The 18,649-nt window shown below is 44.0% G+C and overlaps 4 protein-coding genes across 6 annotated transcripts; 2 read left to right on the top strand and 2 right to left on the bottom strand.

Moving 5' to 3' along the window:
* Window positions 1–511: 511 nt before the first annotated feature.
* On the top strand, window positions 512–3,145 carry rccd1 (RCC1 domain containing 1). The gene is made up of 8 exons (XM_084017842.1): window positions 512–849; window positions 927–1,130; window positions 1,235–1,400; window positions 1,486–1,607; window positions 1,677–1,781; window positions 2,166–2,321; window positions 2,402–2,431; window positions 2,581–3,145. The coding sequence occupies exons 1-8, from the start codon at window positions 669–671 to the stop codon at window positions 2,736–2,738; spliced, it is 1,122 nt and encodes a 373-aa protein (XP_083873968.1). The 5' UTR covers window positions 512–668; the 3' UTR covers window positions 2,739–3,145.
* cib1 (calcium and integrin binding 1 (calmyrin)) lies at window positions 2,841–4,617 on the bottom strand. Its single transcript, XM_084017843.1, has 7 exons — window positions 4,449–4,617; window positions 4,073–4,107; window positions 3,883–3,982; window positions 3,626–3,779; window positions 3,427–3,545; window positions 3,233–3,321; window positions 2,841–3,142 (listed from the first exon to the last, which is right to left on the bottom strand). Exons 1-7 carry the CDS (start codon window positions 4,497–4,499, stop codon window positions 3,121–3,123), a joined length of 570 nt encoding a protein of 189 aa, XP_083873969.1. The 5' UTR covers window positions 4,500–4,617; the 3' UTR covers window positions 2,841–3,120.
* A 676-nt stretch (window positions 4,618–5,293) lies between these two features.
* Window positions 5,294–12,941, bottom strand: LOC311018575 (titin-like). The gene is made up of 4 exons (XM_084017602.1): window positions 12,803–12,941; window positions 12,232–12,346; window positions 5,784–12,041; window positions 5,294–5,578 (listed from the first exon to the last, which is right to left on the bottom strand). The coding sequence occupies exons 1-4, from the start codon at window positions 12,821–12,823 to the stop codon at window positions 5,544–5,546; spliced, it is 6,429 nt and encodes a 2,142-aa protein (XP_083873728.1). The 5' UTR covers window positions 12,824–12,941; the 3' UTR covers window positions 5,294–5,543.
* Window positions 12,942–13,405: 464 nt separating this feature from the next.
* gdpgp1 (GDP-D-glucose phosphorylase 1) lies at window positions 13,406–15,672 on the top strand. Of its 3 annotated transcripts, none has more exons than XM_084017302.1 (2): window positions 13,406–13,572; window positions 14,382–15,672. In XM_084017302.1, exon 2 carries the CDS (start codon window positions 14,390–14,392, stop codon window positions 15,476–15,478), a length of 1,089 nt encoding a protein of 362 aa, XP_083873428.1. In that variant the 5' UTR covers window positions 13,406–13,572; window positions 14,382–14,389; the 3' UTR covers window positions 15,479–15,672. The 3 variants fall into 3 exon arrangements, with proteins under 3 accessions (XP_083873428.1, XP_083873427.1, XP_083873426.1); XM_084017301.1 differs by having other exon boundaries at window positions 14,379–15,672; XM_084017300.1 differs by having other exon boundaries at window positions 14,335–15,672.
* Window positions 15,673–18,649: the final 2,977 nt, after the last annotated feature.

The following is an 18,649-nucleotide window of genomic DNA, read 5'->3' as shown; positions in this document are numbered from 1 at the left end:
CATGAAAGAAGAAAGGCAGCAAATGAAAGCCAGGAGATACTAATGGAAGTAGTTTTCCACACACTTATCTTAATTGTGCTCAAAGCCCTGAAGGCAAGCTTCTCCTGTTTATGTATGTTCATGTTCAACTTGGAGACCAATGAGACTATACATTTTTTACTAAAGATTACCATTCTATGATTTGCAAATGTTTTATTTGTATCATTTATTCCCCAAAACACAATCTTTGTTTTCAATTTGACACACTTCTATATTCGGCTTTCAGCATTCACTCGCAGGAAATGTATTTTCTAGCCTTTTTTCACAATATTTTGCCCTAAACGCACCAAAAAAAGCATTTCATTTACATTCACATTATTGTGTGTTTTGTTTTTAATGTGTATCACTGTCACTACTTTTATCACTCCTACTACATTCCTTGTGTCTTAATTGTATTGTTTTTACAGTTTTGACTGAACACAAAATAAAAAGTAAAACCTCTATTAAATCGTTGTATTCAGTTGGTTCACCCGCCTGTTTTGCATCTATGGTCTTGAGTCATTGTGCGACTGTACTGCAGCGCATGCGCGGTACACCCCGGCGCTATAAACACACGCACCACTGTTGAAACTTTGCGGACAACTGCGCCGCGCACGCACAGCGGCGTAGAGGGAGGTAACGCGTTTCCAATGCGGTGGTTCGGGTTCGGCTTTAACGCGTTTGGACAAATCTACGTCCACGAGACGTCGACTAAACGCGCGTGTAGCGACGCTGCAGATGACGTCAAAGTGAGGCGTCCAACAGAGCTCACCGACTTGAAGACCGACTTTCAAATTAGAGCAAGTTGGAGTCGAAGAGCGTCTTTGAATGGTAAGTCTCGTCAAAGATGAAGCTGCTCTCGATGCCTCGTTATAAATATGAACCCATGCAACCTCTCTGCCTGTCAGCGGGCGGCTGTGTGAGTCTCGCCGGCTTCGGCTCCGGTGAGTCTTGTGTTCCTGTGGACGAGAGTCGCGGCTGTAAAGATGTCGTCATCAGCGAGTCATACTGGACCCTCGCTTTCCCGGACAGACTCGAGTCCTGGGATCTGCAGAAGAAAGAGCAGACTCCATCATGGAGCATGGAAATAAAAACGCACCCGGAGAGCTCTGGTAATGTATGATACTAGAATCTCCTTTGGCAGCTATAATAGAATTAACTTACACTATGCAATCATTGGCTGAAGGGTAAAAGTGCATTTCTCGCTGCTTTCCAGGACCCCCTGTGAATCTCCCATTGGTCCCTGGGGGTTACATTGCCTTGAAGCCACCCCTGTACCGCTCCTTATCCCCACACCTGAGGGCCAAGAGTCTGGCACTGAGTGCGGAGCATGCCATCCTCCTGAGTGCCTCTGGAGCTGTGTACACCTGGGGACTTGGCAGGTAGACCTCATACCCACACATCACTTCAACGGCAATAACACCCCTCATGCATACCTTGATATTGTGTTGTGTGTTTATGTGACAGCCATGGTCAGTTGGGGCACGGAGGCCTCGCTTCTGAGGAGGAGCCCAGGATAGTGGAGGCCCTCTGGGGGATGCCCATGAGCTGTATAGCTACAGGAGGCTGGCACTCTGTCTGTATTAGTGGTAGGTGTCACATGTGTTGGCAGTGATGGCACAAAAAGTGGCAAAACAATGACCCTGACTTTTCTTTAGATGGGGGCGACCTTTATGTGTGGGGCTGGAATGAAAGTGGCCAGCTTGGACTTCCATCACGAGGTCTGAGGAAAGCAGTGCAGCAGCAGAGTAGCCAACAAGCAGGTAAACATTTCACCTATAAACAAACTCATATTTCTTCTTACCTGTCCATCGATCTGAATACCGTTGTGTAATCAATGAGCATTTGCACAGCCTCTTTAATGGTGATTGCCTAGTGATTAACTCTGAACAGGGGAAATGTTCACTCGGTCTGTGGATTTACTGTAATTACATCCGTTTTCAAGTTTATGGCACTTTATTAGCACCATAAACGAAATGACGCCATTGACTCCCGTTGTACTGGGTGAGCTACCGTTGTTATCCCAAAAAACACTATTTAAATGCATAGATAGCACTTGAAGTATGAGGAAAAAGCTTTATGTAGTTCATGAATGAACCACCTCCCTTTCTGTAATGAAGCACTGAAACATGAACTGTCCTGAACAGAAGCACCATGCCAAGATGCCAGCACATCTACCGCTGAAGAGCCACAGGAAGAGGTGTTCATATCAATCCAGGCGTTCCCGGCTCTGCTGGATTTCACTCCGCCGTGTGAGATCAGGACAGTGAGCTGCGGCAGCCGCCACACAGCAGCAGTAACGAGTAAGAAACCACACTTGTAGTGATGTGCGTCTTCTTGGCAGATCTGCCAGTCACCTTTATGTCATATTTTCTAATTCCAGCCACCGGGGACCTCTACACTTGGGGCTGGGGTAAGTTTAAATTTGGCAGATTTTTAATTTGCTGCAAATTATGTTTTTTTCAAGTTTCCAGTGCCAGTTTAATTAATCAGTATGCTTAGAGCACAACTTAAGTACACATTAAACTTACCCTCTCCATCTTTCTTCTATCACCATTTCAGGCGACTATGGCCAACTTGGACACCAGACTTTGATCAGTTCAGATGAGCCCCAGCATGTGGAGTTTTTCAGGGAGCAGCAGATGCATGTGGTCGATGTAGTGTGCGGAGCATGGAACACTTTTGCTGCTGTCACCAAGCAGGAAGTAGCTTGCTCTTAAATATGTGATGGAATCCCCTTGATGTGGGGGAAAGGCAGAAACTGGACTTTGGACAACATACAAGGAAGTGTAAATCATCACAAGAAATGACTCAAAAATCAAGAGACTTTGAAATAAATGTATTTTGTAATATATATATTAAGTTCAAATTATTTTTTCTGTATCAAAAGAAGCAACTTTGTAAATGGAAATATTTTAATTTTCTGTATAGAAACAAAACTTTTTTAAAAAATCACAGGTTTTGATATTTCACAAATTATGCATAAAATAGTTATTGCAGTAAAATCCACAGGTAAATATAATTTAAGGCAAATATCTAAAACTAGTTAAACACCGTATGATAGTTAAAAGGCGACGCTTTCCCACAGCTCGCTGGAGGTCTTCACAGAACAATCTTGAAAGAACTGTGGAGAAATCCAAATATGACAAGCTGTTATCAATATTGTGTTGAGTCAATAAGTGCACATCTGTGATAACAGCATCGAGACTTTTACCTGACAAAATCTGGCGACCTTGAAATGACATGCTGAAACTCTGAGAGATTCACGGTTCCATCCTTGTCAATGTCCGACTCTTCCAGAATCTGAAGGGCGCAGAAAGAAAACGACTGTAAGACTTAAAAAGTCAGCGTACCGACCGCGGCGTGCCTCCTCCGTATCGTCGCAGAGGAGAAGCCTCGTGAACTCACGTTGCTGATGAGCTGTCTCATTTCTTCAGCGGTTAACCTCGTGTCATCCGTCTCACCGGTCAGGCAGTTTACCAGCTTCTCCAGATCACCACAGTCGAGGGTCCCATCATCATCGAAGTCTGGAAAACATCGATATTCCCATCACACAGATTCAAAGCCTCGCATGTACCGTTAATAACCAGCTCATCAGCTAATTTACCAAATATACGGAAGGCATAGTGGGATTTGATTTCCAGCGTGGCGGAGTCACTGAAGGCACTCAGCAGATCCAGAAAGTCCTCAAACGTGAGGCTGCCATCTTTGTGTTCGGATGTTGAGAAGACGAGGCAGATTCTTCTCCTGAAAGGGTTGGACTGTACCAGGAACAAGAACGGGGGTCAGCACAGTTTATCTCAAACAAAAGTACAGAGCAGCTTAATCATGACACACACAAAAAACAACAAGTAAGAGTTTCACCTTGAGCTCTGGCAGAGCGAGGATCCTCTCCATCGGTACTCTTATACTTGGAAGATCTTTCTCGTCTTTTGTGAGCAGTTCAGTGAATCTCTTGTGAGCACTAAATTAACAAACAAAACAAGTTTAACCCAATACCTAAAAAAAAAAGGTATTAAGGTATTTGTAATGTGTCATGTCGTTGATCACTTACAGAAGAATTTCTTGTTTTGTCAAGAACGTCAGCTCCTAAAAGTAAAACTGAGCATTACTGGAATGAAACATACTTTATTTCTTGTAAACCACTTTGCTATAATACATCTATAAAATAACATTATCCTTCATTGTGTGGATACGCGTGATGACGAGTGGCAGCCTGACGTAAAGGTGCCATTAGCGTCGTGTTTAGTTGCAACGTTGTGGGAAATACAACAACTAAATGTACTTCTGAAGACGATTGTCTGGTAGTTTTATCTCTCCTTAAAACATTAAGCTACGTTAGCTTCGTTACACCGTCACTTTAGCTTTTAACTTTAGCCCCTCGGTTAACGTCAACAGCCCAAATGCGAGACTTTTCTTCGGACACCTACTTGGTATTCGGAGAGTAAATCCTTCCCGAGTTGACTCGCCGTGGTGCCCATTCTGAAAATGTCGACTCAAAAGTCTACTTTTGTTGTTGTTGTTGTTGTTGTAAACAGTTGTCCGCCGAACTACTAGCAGGCACAGTTGGCAACTTTAGGTCGCTTTACTTCCGGTAGCGGTCGCTTTCCTGAATGTAGTTACGTAACGGCTCCTATAGTGACGTACTCGTATCGCCTCAAAGGCCGGGAACAACTGACAATGATTAACATGAGTTGTTCTAACTTTAATCATACCGTAGGATATCTTTATTTTTGACACAGTTTGTATATATATTTTTTTTTATGTCAGTTTGAGATCATTTAAGTACTTTTGAGAAGTATTTTCTGGGGGGGGGGGGGGGGGGGCATTTTTGCTTTTATTTGAGAGCAACAAGAGAGAAACATGGGGAATAACTTGCAAAAAAGGACTGGAAGGTACATTATAGTATTAACCGCCTATCCTATAGCCTTACTGGTGCACTTATATCACAATATAAAAGGGTTCCAGCAAAAGTAAAGACAATTGTGTTAAAACAATGATTTTTTTTTACAAAAAAATAAATAGCAGTAGCTATTTATAGTGTAAAGAATCAATAATTTTATCCCAGGAGTTTTTTTTGTGTGCAGAAGATCCAGATATTGTTATAAAGACGCAGTATTGACCTGTATGAAGTTCCAGTCCTCTACCTCAAATTTTACAATGCCTACGGCAACAGTAGATCTGTTTGTATTGTTTTGCAATGTCTTCATGCCATCCTATTAACAAATCCAAAGTAAAACTCTCTAATATCATTTTTTTTATTGTCATATTTTTTTAGTCACAAACAAACAGATGCATTTTTCTTCTCTTAATAAATTCTATTAAATCATTAATAAGGCTTACTAATGTACAAACTTTAAAAAAATATAGTATGTGATCATATCTACAAAAACATCTGGTAATGCATTCATTTTACAGAGCATTTGCTCACTGAATTTACTGAACAACACTGGATGAAGATGAGAAATATAGACGAGGATCTTGATAAGAAGACCAGGAGATGGTTACTCAGGGAAGGAGACGAGCTAAGCTCCTGGATTTGTCTCCGGATCTGTTGTGTCTGGGGGAAAAAAACACAAAAAACACTTTAATGCAGGAAATAGCATAGTGTGTGGGAAGTGAAAGTTTAAGCACTTAATGTATATAATTGTTCTCTAAAATCTTTTCAATTATACTCTAACTCTATACTCTCGAAGCTCTAATACCTTCACAATATGTTATTCCTACTAATTATAACAACTTTTATGTGTCTTCACAGGTTGTACCTGTCATTTTCGTTCCCTCCTTGGTCTCAGCTGGAACTCCGACCCCGTACTCGTTTTCGCCGGTGATTCTGAAGAAGTAGACTCCTCCCTCCTCCAAGTCCGACAACTTGTATGACAGTCGGCGGCATTTGTCAGTGAGTCTTGTCCACCCTTTCCTGCTGATGTCCCTTATATCTACGTGGTAGTGCTTGACGGGGCCCCCTCCCTCATTCTCAGGGATGTCCCAGGTCACAGTGGCAGAGTTCTTGGTAACGTCTTTAACCGCTAAGTGAGTTGGTGGACCGGGTGAATCCAAAACCCTCACATTCAGCGTCAAAGAGGCGGATCCAGCAACGTTTTGCAGTTTGACCATGTATTTCCCGGAGTCGTCGCGTGTTGCTCCTTCCACTGTGATCGAGGTGACTGAACTGCTGGTGTTGATCATTCCTCTGACTCTCAGATCTACATCGGCTTTGTCCCACGTCACGATGGGAACAGGCTTGCCTGTGAATGGCACCGTCAATGTGAAGGAGCCGGCGTCTTTAACAAGTAGGGTCTTCCTAATCTCTGTGCTAACGTCAAACCTGGGCTCCTCCTCTCTCTCCATGGCCACCTCGGGATCTGTTTCAGGACTGGGCTCGCTGGTGCCGATCTTGTTTATGGATCTGACGCTGAAAACATATTCCATCCCCGTTGTGAGTCCAGTTAATGTAAACTCTGTCTTGTCTGTGTTATTGACGGCAACAGTCCAGTCTTCTTCTGTGGATTTTCTGAATTCTACTTTATACCCTGTTACCGCTGCTCCACCATCAAACAGCGGCTTGGTCCATGACAGAGTGATGGAGGATCTGGATGAATCGATTATGGTGGGTTTAGCAGGGGGGGAGGCAAGAAACTTTGGGTCCTCTGCCAGAGTGAGCGGGCATGGGAGACTGGGTTCACTCCGCCCGGCAGCATTCTCAGCAAAGACTCTGAATTCATACTCGCATCCCTCGTGCAGGCCAGAGGCTTTCACTCGTAGGTCATAGACCGGCTTCTTGTTGATACGAACCCAACGGACACCCTGCTTATCCCTCTTCTCAATGATGTAACCGTCTATGCGGCTGCCTCCATCAGAGTTAGGTCTCTTCCAGCAGATAGTCATGGCCTCGTTGGTCGCACTTGTGACCTCAACGTCCGTCGGAGCAGATGGGATAGTAAAGGGATCCGCGGCCTTGATGGGCTCACTTTCCAACGCCTCGCCTTCCCCATATTTGTTCACTGCCCTCACCCTGAACAGGTATTCATTCCCTTTGAGTAACTTTGTTATTTTGCAGGTAGTCGCCATCATGTCGCCGTAGATAAGGGTCCAGGCTACACGGCTGGTTTCACACTTCTCAACAAGGTAGTGCATGGTCTCGGCACCGCCGGTCTCATGAGGGGGTCCCCATGACAGTGTGCATTTCTCTGCCGAGAGTCCAGACACTTCTAGAGGTCCGGCAGGTGGGCCAGGTCGGTCCAGGACCTTGCAGGTGATAGCTTTAGATGTGGTACCACCTGTACTCTGTAAGGTCAGAATATACTGTCCGGAGTCTTTCCTAACAGTTTCTCTGATGAGCAGAGAGGTATGCTTCTTTGTTACGGTTATCTCAACCCGTCCCTTAGTGTCGATATTTCTGCCATTCTTCAACCAAATCGCTGTAGGGTTGGGGCGGCCACAGATGTCAGCATCTATTCTTAGGAGGTCTCCCGCTTTGACAACCACCACCTGTCTAAATTTGTCCTCCAAGATAATTTTGGGCGGCTCCACATCATGCTGCACCATGACCGGTCCGGTGGTTTCAGACGGCGCGCTGAAGAGCTCAGCCGCGTTCTTTGCAATCACACGGAAATCGTACTGTTCCCCTTCTGTGAGGCCAGTCACTTCCAAAGAGGTGTCCAGCAAGTTGGTGAAGTTGCACTTAAGCCAGCAACTCTCTGGCAGCTCTTTACGCTCGACAATGTACCCAGTTATTTTAGCACCACCGTCGTATTCAGGTTTGTCCCAGCAGAGGGAAACCGAGCTGTTGGTTATATTGGTGACTGAGAGGTTGTATGGAGGATCACACTGGTCTCTTGCTGCCACGGGTTCAGATGCCTTACTGCATGGTCCAACACCAGCCATATTCTCAGCAGAGACCCGGAACTCGTATATCAGACCTTCCTCAACACTTGTCACCTTGAACTGGTTCTCAGTCACTGGGTTTCTATTCAACTTTGTCCACAAGATACTGCTTTGATCTTTGCATTCAATATGATAACCAATGATAGGGCTGCCGCCATCACTGTCTGGCTTGCTCCAGGCAACCACCATGATGGACTTTGAGGCACTCACAATACGGAGGTCGGATGGTGGACCAGGGGGCTTAAAGGGATACTGGGCGATAACAGGGTCTGACTCAACAAAGTGGCTTTTGCCGTAGCGATTCTCTGCAGCGATACGAAACGTATATTCAGTCCCCTGTGTCAGACGAGAAATCTTGATTGATGTTCTGGCAACCGTTGCAGACACAATCTGCCATACTGTGCTGCCCGTATCTCTCTTCTCAACAACATAATTACTGATTTGGCACCCGCCAGTGTAATGCGGGGGCTGCCACGACAAAGACATAAAGTCAGCGCTCACTTCATCCACTCTGAAGTCACTTGGTGGTCCGGGTTTTTCAAAAACATTAACAAAGATTTCAGCAGATGTAGCTCCAGTCGAGTTGGCCAGGGTCACCTCGTACGTGCCAACATCTATTCTGGAGGCATCTTTGATAATGATCTGAGATGATGTGGCAGATGTTTGCACGTTTAACCTGCTCGTCTCTTTCAGCACATTGCCATCTTTCTTCCAGACTACTGTTGGCAGTGGTACACCCTTGAATGGAACATCAATCTTTAAATCATTTCCTGCCTTCACGGTGAATGTGTTGGACAGCAAATTGATAATGGGCTCAGCACTTGTACTCTTTACCATAACGGGTGCCAAAAGGGACTTTGGTTCACTTTTTCCCTTTTCGTTCACAGCCGTCACTCTAAAGAAATACTCCTTTCCTTTTGATAGCCCAGTAACGGTAGCTTCAAGTGCTTTACTCTCCGAACACCTCGTCCACACTTCTTCTCCTTTAGCCTGCATTTCTACAACATAAGAGGCGATTTTGCTTCCTCCATCGTGTTCAGGCTTCTCCCAAGAGAATCTTGCGCTATCGCCAGTGACATCACTGAGTGTGATTTTGCCAGGAGGCAGAGGAGCCTCAGACACTTTAACAGCCTCCGTGGTCTCTGCTGGCAGTCCAGTTCCAAACTCATTCACAGCCAGAACACGGAAATTATAGAAGCTCCCTTCCTGGAGATTGTCAATCTTGTATGAGTTTCTCACACAGTTGCTACAGACGCTTGTGAACACCTTCCTGGCCTCTTCCCTCTTTTCTACGATGTAGTGTGAAATCTTTGCCCCTCCGTCGATTAGAGGTGCCTCCCAGGAGATGAACACAGAGTCCCTCTTCGCATCCTTTACCTCTAAGTTTGTTGGTGCGCTAGGAGAGTCCAACACTCTGACATTGATGAATGCAGATTTAGAGCCAATGCAGTTCTCCGCGGTCAACACGTATTTACCCGTGTCATTTCTGTTGACATTCTCGATCAGTAACTCCGTGTGGGAGCTTGTGACCTCAATTTGAGCTCGCTGACTGACATTACCCCCTTCCTTTGACCATTTAACCTCTGGCTCCGGCTTTCCTCTGATGGTGACAAGGAGACGTAATGTGGAACAGGCCCGAACGCTGACAATCTTCCTCAAGGTAGTGTCCAACTCGATCTCAGGGGCCTCCAGTTTTTCAGCAGCGACCACAGACCCAGGCAGATCCACATAATCTCCAATTCCAGCGGCGTTCATTGCACATATGCGAAAATTGTACTCTGCATTTTCTCTCAGTCTCTTCACAATGTAGTTTGTCTCTACTACACCTGTACTCGGTGTACATGCCACCCACTCTTCTTCGGCGGCTTCTTTCATCTCAACGACATATCCACTGATTTCTGCTCCACCATCATAGATGGGCTTTGACCAGGACAGAGACACAGTAGTGCTGGAATGGTCTGTCACTTTGGGGTTGGTAGGGGTACCAGGTGGGTAAGTAGCTTCACATACTTTTATATACTCACTTGGCTCACTGGGTGCGCCCACACCAGCGGCATTCTCCGCCAACACTCTAAACTGATAGTAATGTCCCTCAGCAAGCCCGGTGCATCGGAAACGCAAGTCATTTAATCTTCTCCTGTTGCATTTAGTCCACCTGACACCCTCTTTGTCACACTTCTCCAGGATGTAGCCATCAATCTCTGAGCCTCCGTCAGTCTCAGGCCTTTCCCAAGAAACCACCACAGAGTCACCCGTCACAGCGCTGGCCGTGGGGGTAGATGGTGCACCAGGAGTTGTAAAAGGGTTTTGCGCAACGAAGGGGTCTGACTCCAGAAATTCACCAACACCAAATTTGTTCACGGCAGCAATTCTGAATATATACTCTTTAGCAGGCACCAGTTTTGTCACTTTGTAACTGATAGCTTCAACGTGAGGCTCCACCTCTGTCCATGTCACACGGCTGGTCTCCCTTTTTTCAATGACGTAGTGGGAAACGCTGGCACCACCGTCATTTAAAGGGGGGTTCCAATGAAGATTACACTTCTCTGCACTGACAACCTTCACCTTCAGAGTTCCATCTGGAGGACCAGGTCTATCCAGGACCTTCACGTTAACTGGGATAGATGTAGTTCCACCCATGTTACTGAGGCTCAAGACAAAGTGGCCCCCATCCACTCGTGCACAGTCCCTGGCGGTCAGAGTTGTATGAGTGAGGGTGTTTTTGACCTCCATTCTGGGCGTGGCTTTGTCAATTTCTTTTCCATTCTTCAGCCACGTAACTATAGGGAGGGGCTTCCCAAAGTAATCAGCATCGATGACGAATGTCCCGCCAGCCTGAACAACCATGGTACTCTTGAACTTGGGATCGATGAATGCCGTGGGTCCTTCGATAACATCCTGAGCGACGAAGGTTACACTTTCCGAAGGTGTGCTCCAAACGCCAGCTCCGTTCTTGGCAGTTGCTCTGAACTCATAACTTTGGCCTCCAGTCAGACCTGTGACCGTGAACTGATTCTCAATGACATTGGTGAAGTTCGCCTTCATCCATCTGCCATCTGGGAGTTCCCTCTTTTCGACGACATAGCCCGTAATGATGCTTCCGCCGTCATACCTGGGTTTCGACCACTGAAGTGTGATGCTCTCTCTCGTAATGGCAACAGCTTCAGGTTTACCAGGAGGATCACAGGGGTCTCTGGCCACACAGCATTCAGATATCTTGCTCGATGGGCTAAGTCCGGCAATATTCTCAGCAAAGGCTCTGAATTCGTACTCTATGCCTTCCTCCAGTCCACTTGACTTAAAGCGAGCATCGGGTATTACAAGTTTGTTCAGCTTGGTCCATAAAATGCTGTTCTTCTCTTTGCGTTCAAGGTGATACCCGATGACGGGGCTCCCTCCATCTCCGGCTGGAGGCTCCCATTCAACCACCATGCTGTACTTAGTCACGATGGACACGAAGGGTGTGCCAGGAGCAGGGGGTGCACTAAAAGGATATTGTGCGATTACAATAGCAGAGGTGATGGCAGTACTCTTTCCATACCTATTTTCTGCAAACACTCTGAATTGGTATTCGCTTCCTGTCTTCAATTTGGTGACTTTGATTGTGGTTCTTACTGTCGTTGCTGACACAGTCTGCCATTCTGTACATAAAGTTTCCCGTTTCTCCACCATGTAGTTGTCCAGCTGACAGCCTCCTGTGTATTCTGGAGGCTCCCAGGAGATCACGGCATAGTCGGAACTGATCTCATCGATCCTCACGGGGCCCGTGGGCGCGTCTGGCTTTTCAAGAACAACCACCGTGATTTCTCCTGTATGTTTGCCAGCACTGTTGCTTGCCGTGATACAGTATTGACCAGAGTGCTCCCTGGCAGCATGTCTGATATGAAGAACCGTCAGCGATGATGTATTTGAAACCTCTAGCCTTGACGTCTCTTTCACTGGCTGACCATCAATTTTCCATTCAATCTTTGGTGCTGGGTGCCCAACCACCGGGATCTCTACTTTAAGATCTTCACCATTCTTGACAGTAAATGTGGCAAAAGTGATCTGGAGTTTTGGCTTAATGGCATTTTCCTTTTCTGTGACCGGGCCAGGTTGGACCTCAGGGTTGTGTTCTCCATTCGCTGCAGGCTGACCTGGTGTAGGGGGATAAATAAAAATAGTTATTATTTATTTCAATTGGTTTACTAAATTTTTACAACTTCCAGCTGTATCTCACATTAATAACAAGTTCAAGCCTCAAAAACTCAAAAAGTTAATTTTGAAATTGAATATTATTTTGTTCCACTTTAATTTTGAGTGATGGGTTTGAATTGTTCCACATACCTTGGACAATGACTGTGAGGGGTGACTGGGAATCCTGTGCTGTGAGCTCTGCATCAGTATCTGGTGTCATATTTATATTTAGAGTGTGAGCATTAGCTTCTGCTTTCTCACCCCCCTACAAAGAGAAAGGTACAAAAGTGTCAGAGAAATGAAACTGAAGACCAGCTGAAACAATCAATACATCTCTTTATTTACGTTTTTTTCTATGACTGTTATATTGTTGGGTTACAAAACATTTTAAACATTGCTATACATATTCAATCACGATATGATTTTTGACTAAACTAACAGTGTTCTTAACAAGTTAGCATTATGGCTATCTTAGTTAGTGTGATGTGTTGTAACAGAACTGTTGATGGTGTTAAAAATAGAAGCAAGGCGGACCACGCTGCCATCTGTTCGGCCAAACAAATATTTATTATTTAACTCTTAAAGCTCTCATAAGGTTTAAAACAATATAATGGAGGAAAATCATCAAACACACAAAAGTAATTCGTAGGTGCCCTCCCATGCTTTAGGTAATAGCCTATAGTTCAAAAACATCTAAGCTATCATAGCAGACACAACTTACTTTGTTGTTGCTGGCGTCCATTGTTTCTCTCACTTGTCCTTATTTATGTATACGAAGAGAAATGAAATGTGAATGAAAAATCCAGCTAGTTCCGTTAATCTGTTAGTTAAGATGAGTCGACTGTGATGAGCCCTCAAACTCTGTGGCAGACATTCACAACTCTGCCAATCACCGCCTGCTTTATCTCCAAAAGCATGCAGAGACTAAAATAACCATGATGCCTCATTGGGCAGCTGCTCTCTCTTTCAAAGGTACTTGAGCCTGCATGGATCAGCTGTGAAGAAAACTGGAAAGTTGCTCAGCAGTAAAGTATTGTACACATACTCTATGGCTTTACAGTTTTAGAAATCCTCTAAATAGCTGTGTGCGTGTTCATTGGGTTATATGTGAGCATTTATTAACAAGAGCCTTTCTAAAGAAATGATCAGTCACTACAGCACAATGGGTAATTGAAGGCAGTGGTGGAGTGTACGTAAGTACATTTACTCAAGTACAATTTTGAAGTAATTACGAGATAATACAAATAAATAATTATGTAGATACATTTATTCTGAAAATCCGGAACCGGAAATACACCAACGAAGAAGAAGAAGAACACGTCGCGCTAAGGAAGTTAGCTCCTAGCAAGCCGGCGTGAAGAAAAAACAACAACAACTGGATGAAAACAGATAGTGTGAATGTGAGTTGTGCCTTCTTAATGCGTTTAATCTTATTTATTTAAAGACGCTGAATCTGAGACGGTGACACGCTGTCAAAATAAAAATAAAAAGGTGAGTACACGATTACATCACATCAACTCATGCTCGTGTTATTGGAGCAAGCGATTGCTGTCCGTTTCCGTCTAATACAGTTTTCAGTATCAGTGGTGGACTGTAAGTACAACTAGTACTGTACTTAACTTGACTATTAACATTTTATGGTGTACTTTCAATATGTGTACTCTAAACTATAGCAGACTATAATTGTATGTACAAAACATGATAACAAGGCATCTTGTTTCAAAGGTTAATATATATTGTACTAGTACTGTGCTTTCATTTATAATGGAGTATTTTTACAATGTGGTATTACTACGTTTATTTAAGTAAATTATCTAAATACTTCCTCCACCCCTGGTCAGTATGAAGGTGAACTATTTAATGGTTTCTGCCCTCCACTAAAGTCCTGATTTCAGAGTTGTCACTTTCTGGAAACTACAGCTGGAATTAAATGATGGGTCATTCAACACATTACTGTGAAAATAAACCTGCGACAATTAAGATTAAATTGTCGCAGATTAATAATTAAGATTAATAATTGTCGCAGATTAATAATTAAGATTAATAATTAAGGTTTTCTTGTCTTCAATGATAGTAAACATCACTATTATTGAGTTTTGGGCCGTTTGTCTGACGAAACAAGCATTTTAAATATGTCAACCTGAGCTTTAGAAAATTATGATGGTGATTTTTCACACTATTTTCTGATGTTTTATTGACTATACAAAATCATGGGCAGACTAATCAATAATCCTTTTGAAGCCATGTCCACAGGCGACTCTCAAATCTCATGCCTCTCATGCCTCACCGTTCACCAGCAGATCCAACCATGCCGCTCCAGTTTGTGTATCGCACCCAGGACTTTGTGGCAGATGTGCGTCGGAGCAGTGGGAAGAAACTTGGGATTGCGTCACCGCCTGCACAGTTTGATACAAGCATCCAAGCCGGATGGACAGACAGGATGAACAGGGGGCTCTTCCGCTACCACCTGGGCGACTTACAAACGCGTATTCTGCCGGGCCCATGCGGCTTTGTGGCCCAGCTGAATATTCAGAGAGGAATAGAGAGAAGGAAGCCTCAGGAGATACTGAGCATTCAGCAGGAGTTTAATGCCAAGCAGTTTAATTTTAACAAAATCAACCCAGAAGAAATCCTATTTGAGATGATGAAGCAGGTTGAGGGAGGAAATGATAAAGGACAGTTACGTGAACTCTGCAGGATGGTTGTGCTGGTCAATGTCAGCCCTTTGGAGTTTGGACATTGTCTCTTCGTCCCAGATCCATCACGTTGTTTCCCACAGGTCATGACGAGCTTCGCCATCCAGGTTGGTATAGAATCCGTGCTGCTGAGCTCCGACCCTGGCTTCCGTGTGGGGTTCAACAGTCTTGGGGCATTCGCGTCCGTCAATCATTTACACCTCCATGGCTATTACCTGGATCGTGAGCTCAAGATAGAATCCATGCCGGTCAAGCCGCTGATTCCTGAAAAGGGGTTTTATCGCTTGTTGGACTTTCCAGCAGGCTTTTTGTTTTACACAGAATCCGAATGTGTGGAGAAAGTTGCCGAAGCCATCTGTCAAGTCACAGACTTTTTTGTGGACGGTAATATTGCTCACAACCTGTTCCTGACTAGAGGATGTCCGCCCTGTGATGGCGTACAGCACAAAACGGATCCTAGTTCGAGGAAAGGCGTTCGCATCGCCGTATGGCCCAGAAAATCGTGCTTCGGTGCCAAGGAGGAATCTGCCTTCAACGTAGCTCTCTGCGAGCTCGCTGGACATTTACCATTTAAGAACAAGAAGGACTATGAGTTAATTTCGGAGAAAGAAGTAATGGATATCATTCAGAGGTATCTCCTGCCTGATGAAGAGTTTCACAGGTTGGAACAGCAGCTTACTTGTCATTTGATGGATTTATAATGTGTGGATGTTAAAGCCTTTTTACATCCCGGGCTGGAGTTCAAATAAACTGAGTTAGAAGCTACACATTCACAATGTATTGAGGTTTTTGGCGACATCAATTAAGCAAGTATTTTGCTGAATAAAACATTGGATGTGCACAAAAAATACATTATTGCAATTGCCAGTGACAATATATTTAATGGACTGATGGATGTTCTGAATTAAAAACTGGTTTCAAATAAAATATGAAACTTGTTTTTGTATTTATTGAGTTGTGCATGTGAGGGAAGTCATTGCGATACATTTTGGCTCGTCTGGTGCGATTAATAAGCTAATTAATGGCTGCATTCCATCTTGGTCATTCACGCTAACTCGCTGGCATCGTTAGTGTTATTTGTTACACCTGTGCTTTGCCTGCATCGATGAGTTGTGAAAAGGAGGGGGGGGCATTGATTGCAAACACCTGTGTGGGGTGGTGCACTATGGTTGTGTCATGCAAGACAGACGTCTAGAAGTCTGTTACACTAGAGCTCTCTAAAGGAACAAAGTTGGATGCCACAGAAGGAAAGCCCAGTTAATGATGGCTGGTTCCCTTTAGTTGCTTCAGCTCCAGGGTTGTGTGTTGTGCATGCTGACTCACTGCTGCACTGTTGAGACCGACTGTGATTAGTAGCAGCTTTCCCACATTGGAAATGACTGTCGTGAGGAAGGTCATTACCCCACGGCTGCTGCTCTTTGTATGTATGTAGGTGTAGTGCAGCGCTTTAGCACTGGGCCCTGTGGGATGTGGGGCCCATAAAGAAAAGTATTTGTTATTCAAGTCAAAATGTTAGTGCAGATTGTGCAGTTGAACTAACAGAAAATGAATCCTCATAATCTACAGTATGTCTCAGGAGGAGTGGTGGCACAAAGGTTAGAGAAGTGCACCTGTGACTAGAGGGTTGTGGATTTTGATCCCAGACCTGCAGGAAAAACTGAGCGTCCACCTGCCCCTCCCTCATCACCAGTAAACTGCACTTAAGCAAGGCCCTTAACCCCAACTGTTCCAGTGACGCTGTTCAGAGGCCAGCAGGTCAGCTGAGCATGTGTGAAGCTCTCGGTGAAATCACCCTGAATAGATAAACGATTGCCTTTGTCAGACATAATTATGTTGCACAAATAAAAACAAACATAACTTACCGGCCACATGCCTTTTCCCCTCTTCTAAATATACGAGAGACAAAAGCTGGTTCAACAAGCCTGATGGCGATGATCCGATCAAAGGGGTATCAATGCCACACATCATCCCTGAAGAGCGCATCATCTGCCAGAATTACATTACCAAGGCAGCGGTGCTAAGCCGAGCAGTAAGATCAATGTGCTTCGATGGCTGCTCACTCTTTTTAATGAGGTTCCTCTTCGGCGAGCACTCAACCGGTACATTGATCTATAGGTTTAGTTGCTGACGTGCTCATTTTTTCCCGGTGAGATAATGATTCAGCAAGACATTTTCTCCGACAGTTATTTTGTCTTAACGTACAAAATGATACGATCAGTGCTGTGTCCACGATACTTGACAGGTGGAGCACAAAAAGCTACTCCAGTCTGGTTTATGATAAATGTTCCTTGAAGCACTTATAAAATCATTTTGCACAAAAATACTGCCAAAGTTCAAGCTAAAACTGTCTTTTGGACTGTACGCTTAGAGGGGAAATTAATTAAAGAATTCAAACTTGGTTATATCTTCACACTTATTTGGACACTTTGGTTATGTATCTGTTTACTCAGGCCTTTTCTTTTCTGTGCTCTTAAAGGTGGGAGGCGTGTTTCTCCATACAGACATTTTCACTTTCGGGAGGGAAAAAAACGAGCTAGCTTATTGGTGTTCATTTTTCATAGAGGTCATTTATTAAAGCTGTTTTCACCAAAAGGGAAAAAAAGTTCATATTATACAAAGCTTACATTCAACTTTGCAGGTCTGTTTCGGAAAATGCATTCTTCATTTGATTTATTTGGGCGGTGCAGGGGTAAATAAGATGATTACATCAGTTTTATTGGCCTTACTTACAGTATTTATCCCGTTTACTGTGGAACACTGAAGCTATCCAATTTAATATTGTTGATTCTTTGATTAGTTCAAGGCAGTTTTGTCATCAAAGTTTCATAGAGAATTCAGAGGGGAAAAGTTCATGACATTTTGAACCTTCTGTACTTTCTCAAGTCAGGTGACCTTCTTACATAACATAAACGTACAGCAGGATCATGTTTACTATTTACATCAGGCACACCAGTGTATACATTCACCTTTCCTGTGCATGCTACTGCTAGAACATCACCATGGTGACAAAAGCTTCAATCAGCCAGGAACTGCTGAGAAGACCAATAGCAAGCAGTATATGAACAAGTTGGTGCATATGAAGTCAGATTTTTTGTAAATATACATATTTGCTTTCTTGCTGACGGGTGAGGAGCCGGTTATCTTTGCATAAAAACTGGAAACAGCTGTTCAAAGGTTAAAAGAAAAATGTTTCCAACCTGCACCTTTCAAGCTCAGTAATTAACATGTTACATCTCACCACTAGTTGCCTGGCAACCGCACAGCCTGAAATAGTTGTTTTTACACTTTGGTTGTTGCACAGATTAAACATACATTGTATAATGCGTTAATAAGCTTTAGAGATGTGTTGGGTGGATTTGTTTTTGTTTCTCCTCTTCCAGTCTTTATGCTAAGCTAACTGGCTACTTTCTCCGTCGATACGTTTATGGAGCCGATCCCAGCTGGCAGTTTAGAGTCAACAACTTGTGTATTTTCACATTTCACCAGTTTAACTCTTCCAGTTGTAAATATATCATACCTTTTTTTATTTAACAAAAATGTAACGTTTTGGTTATTTCTTTATTAGCTCAATTGACCCCCATACAACAGTGCAGAAACAACTAGACTTTAGTCAAAGCTGGACCCTCATGCTTGAACCCTGCGTCTGTGATGGTCGACTGAGTCAAACCTGTCGTGCATCTTTCTAAAGGGGCCCAGCATGGATAGGTATTATTTACGGTCAATGCGTCACAGGATCCGCCCGTAGAGGAGATGAGAGCGTCACCACCCTCTGACTAGTCGTAACAAAAGGACAAGACAGGCTTCATATGTTGTATCTTCTGTTAAGGGAGGATGTTCCAAGAAAATCTCCCAAATGTGTCACCCCTGGATGA

This window comes from Eutrigla gurnardus, assembly GCF_963514095.1.
Source record: "Eutrigla gurnardus genome assembly, chromosome: 9".
NCBI lineage: Eukaryota > Metazoa > Chordata > Actinopteri > Perciformes > Triglidae > Eutrigla > Eutrigla gurnardus.
This window is presented reverse-complemented; position numbering and strand designations above follow the sequence as displayed.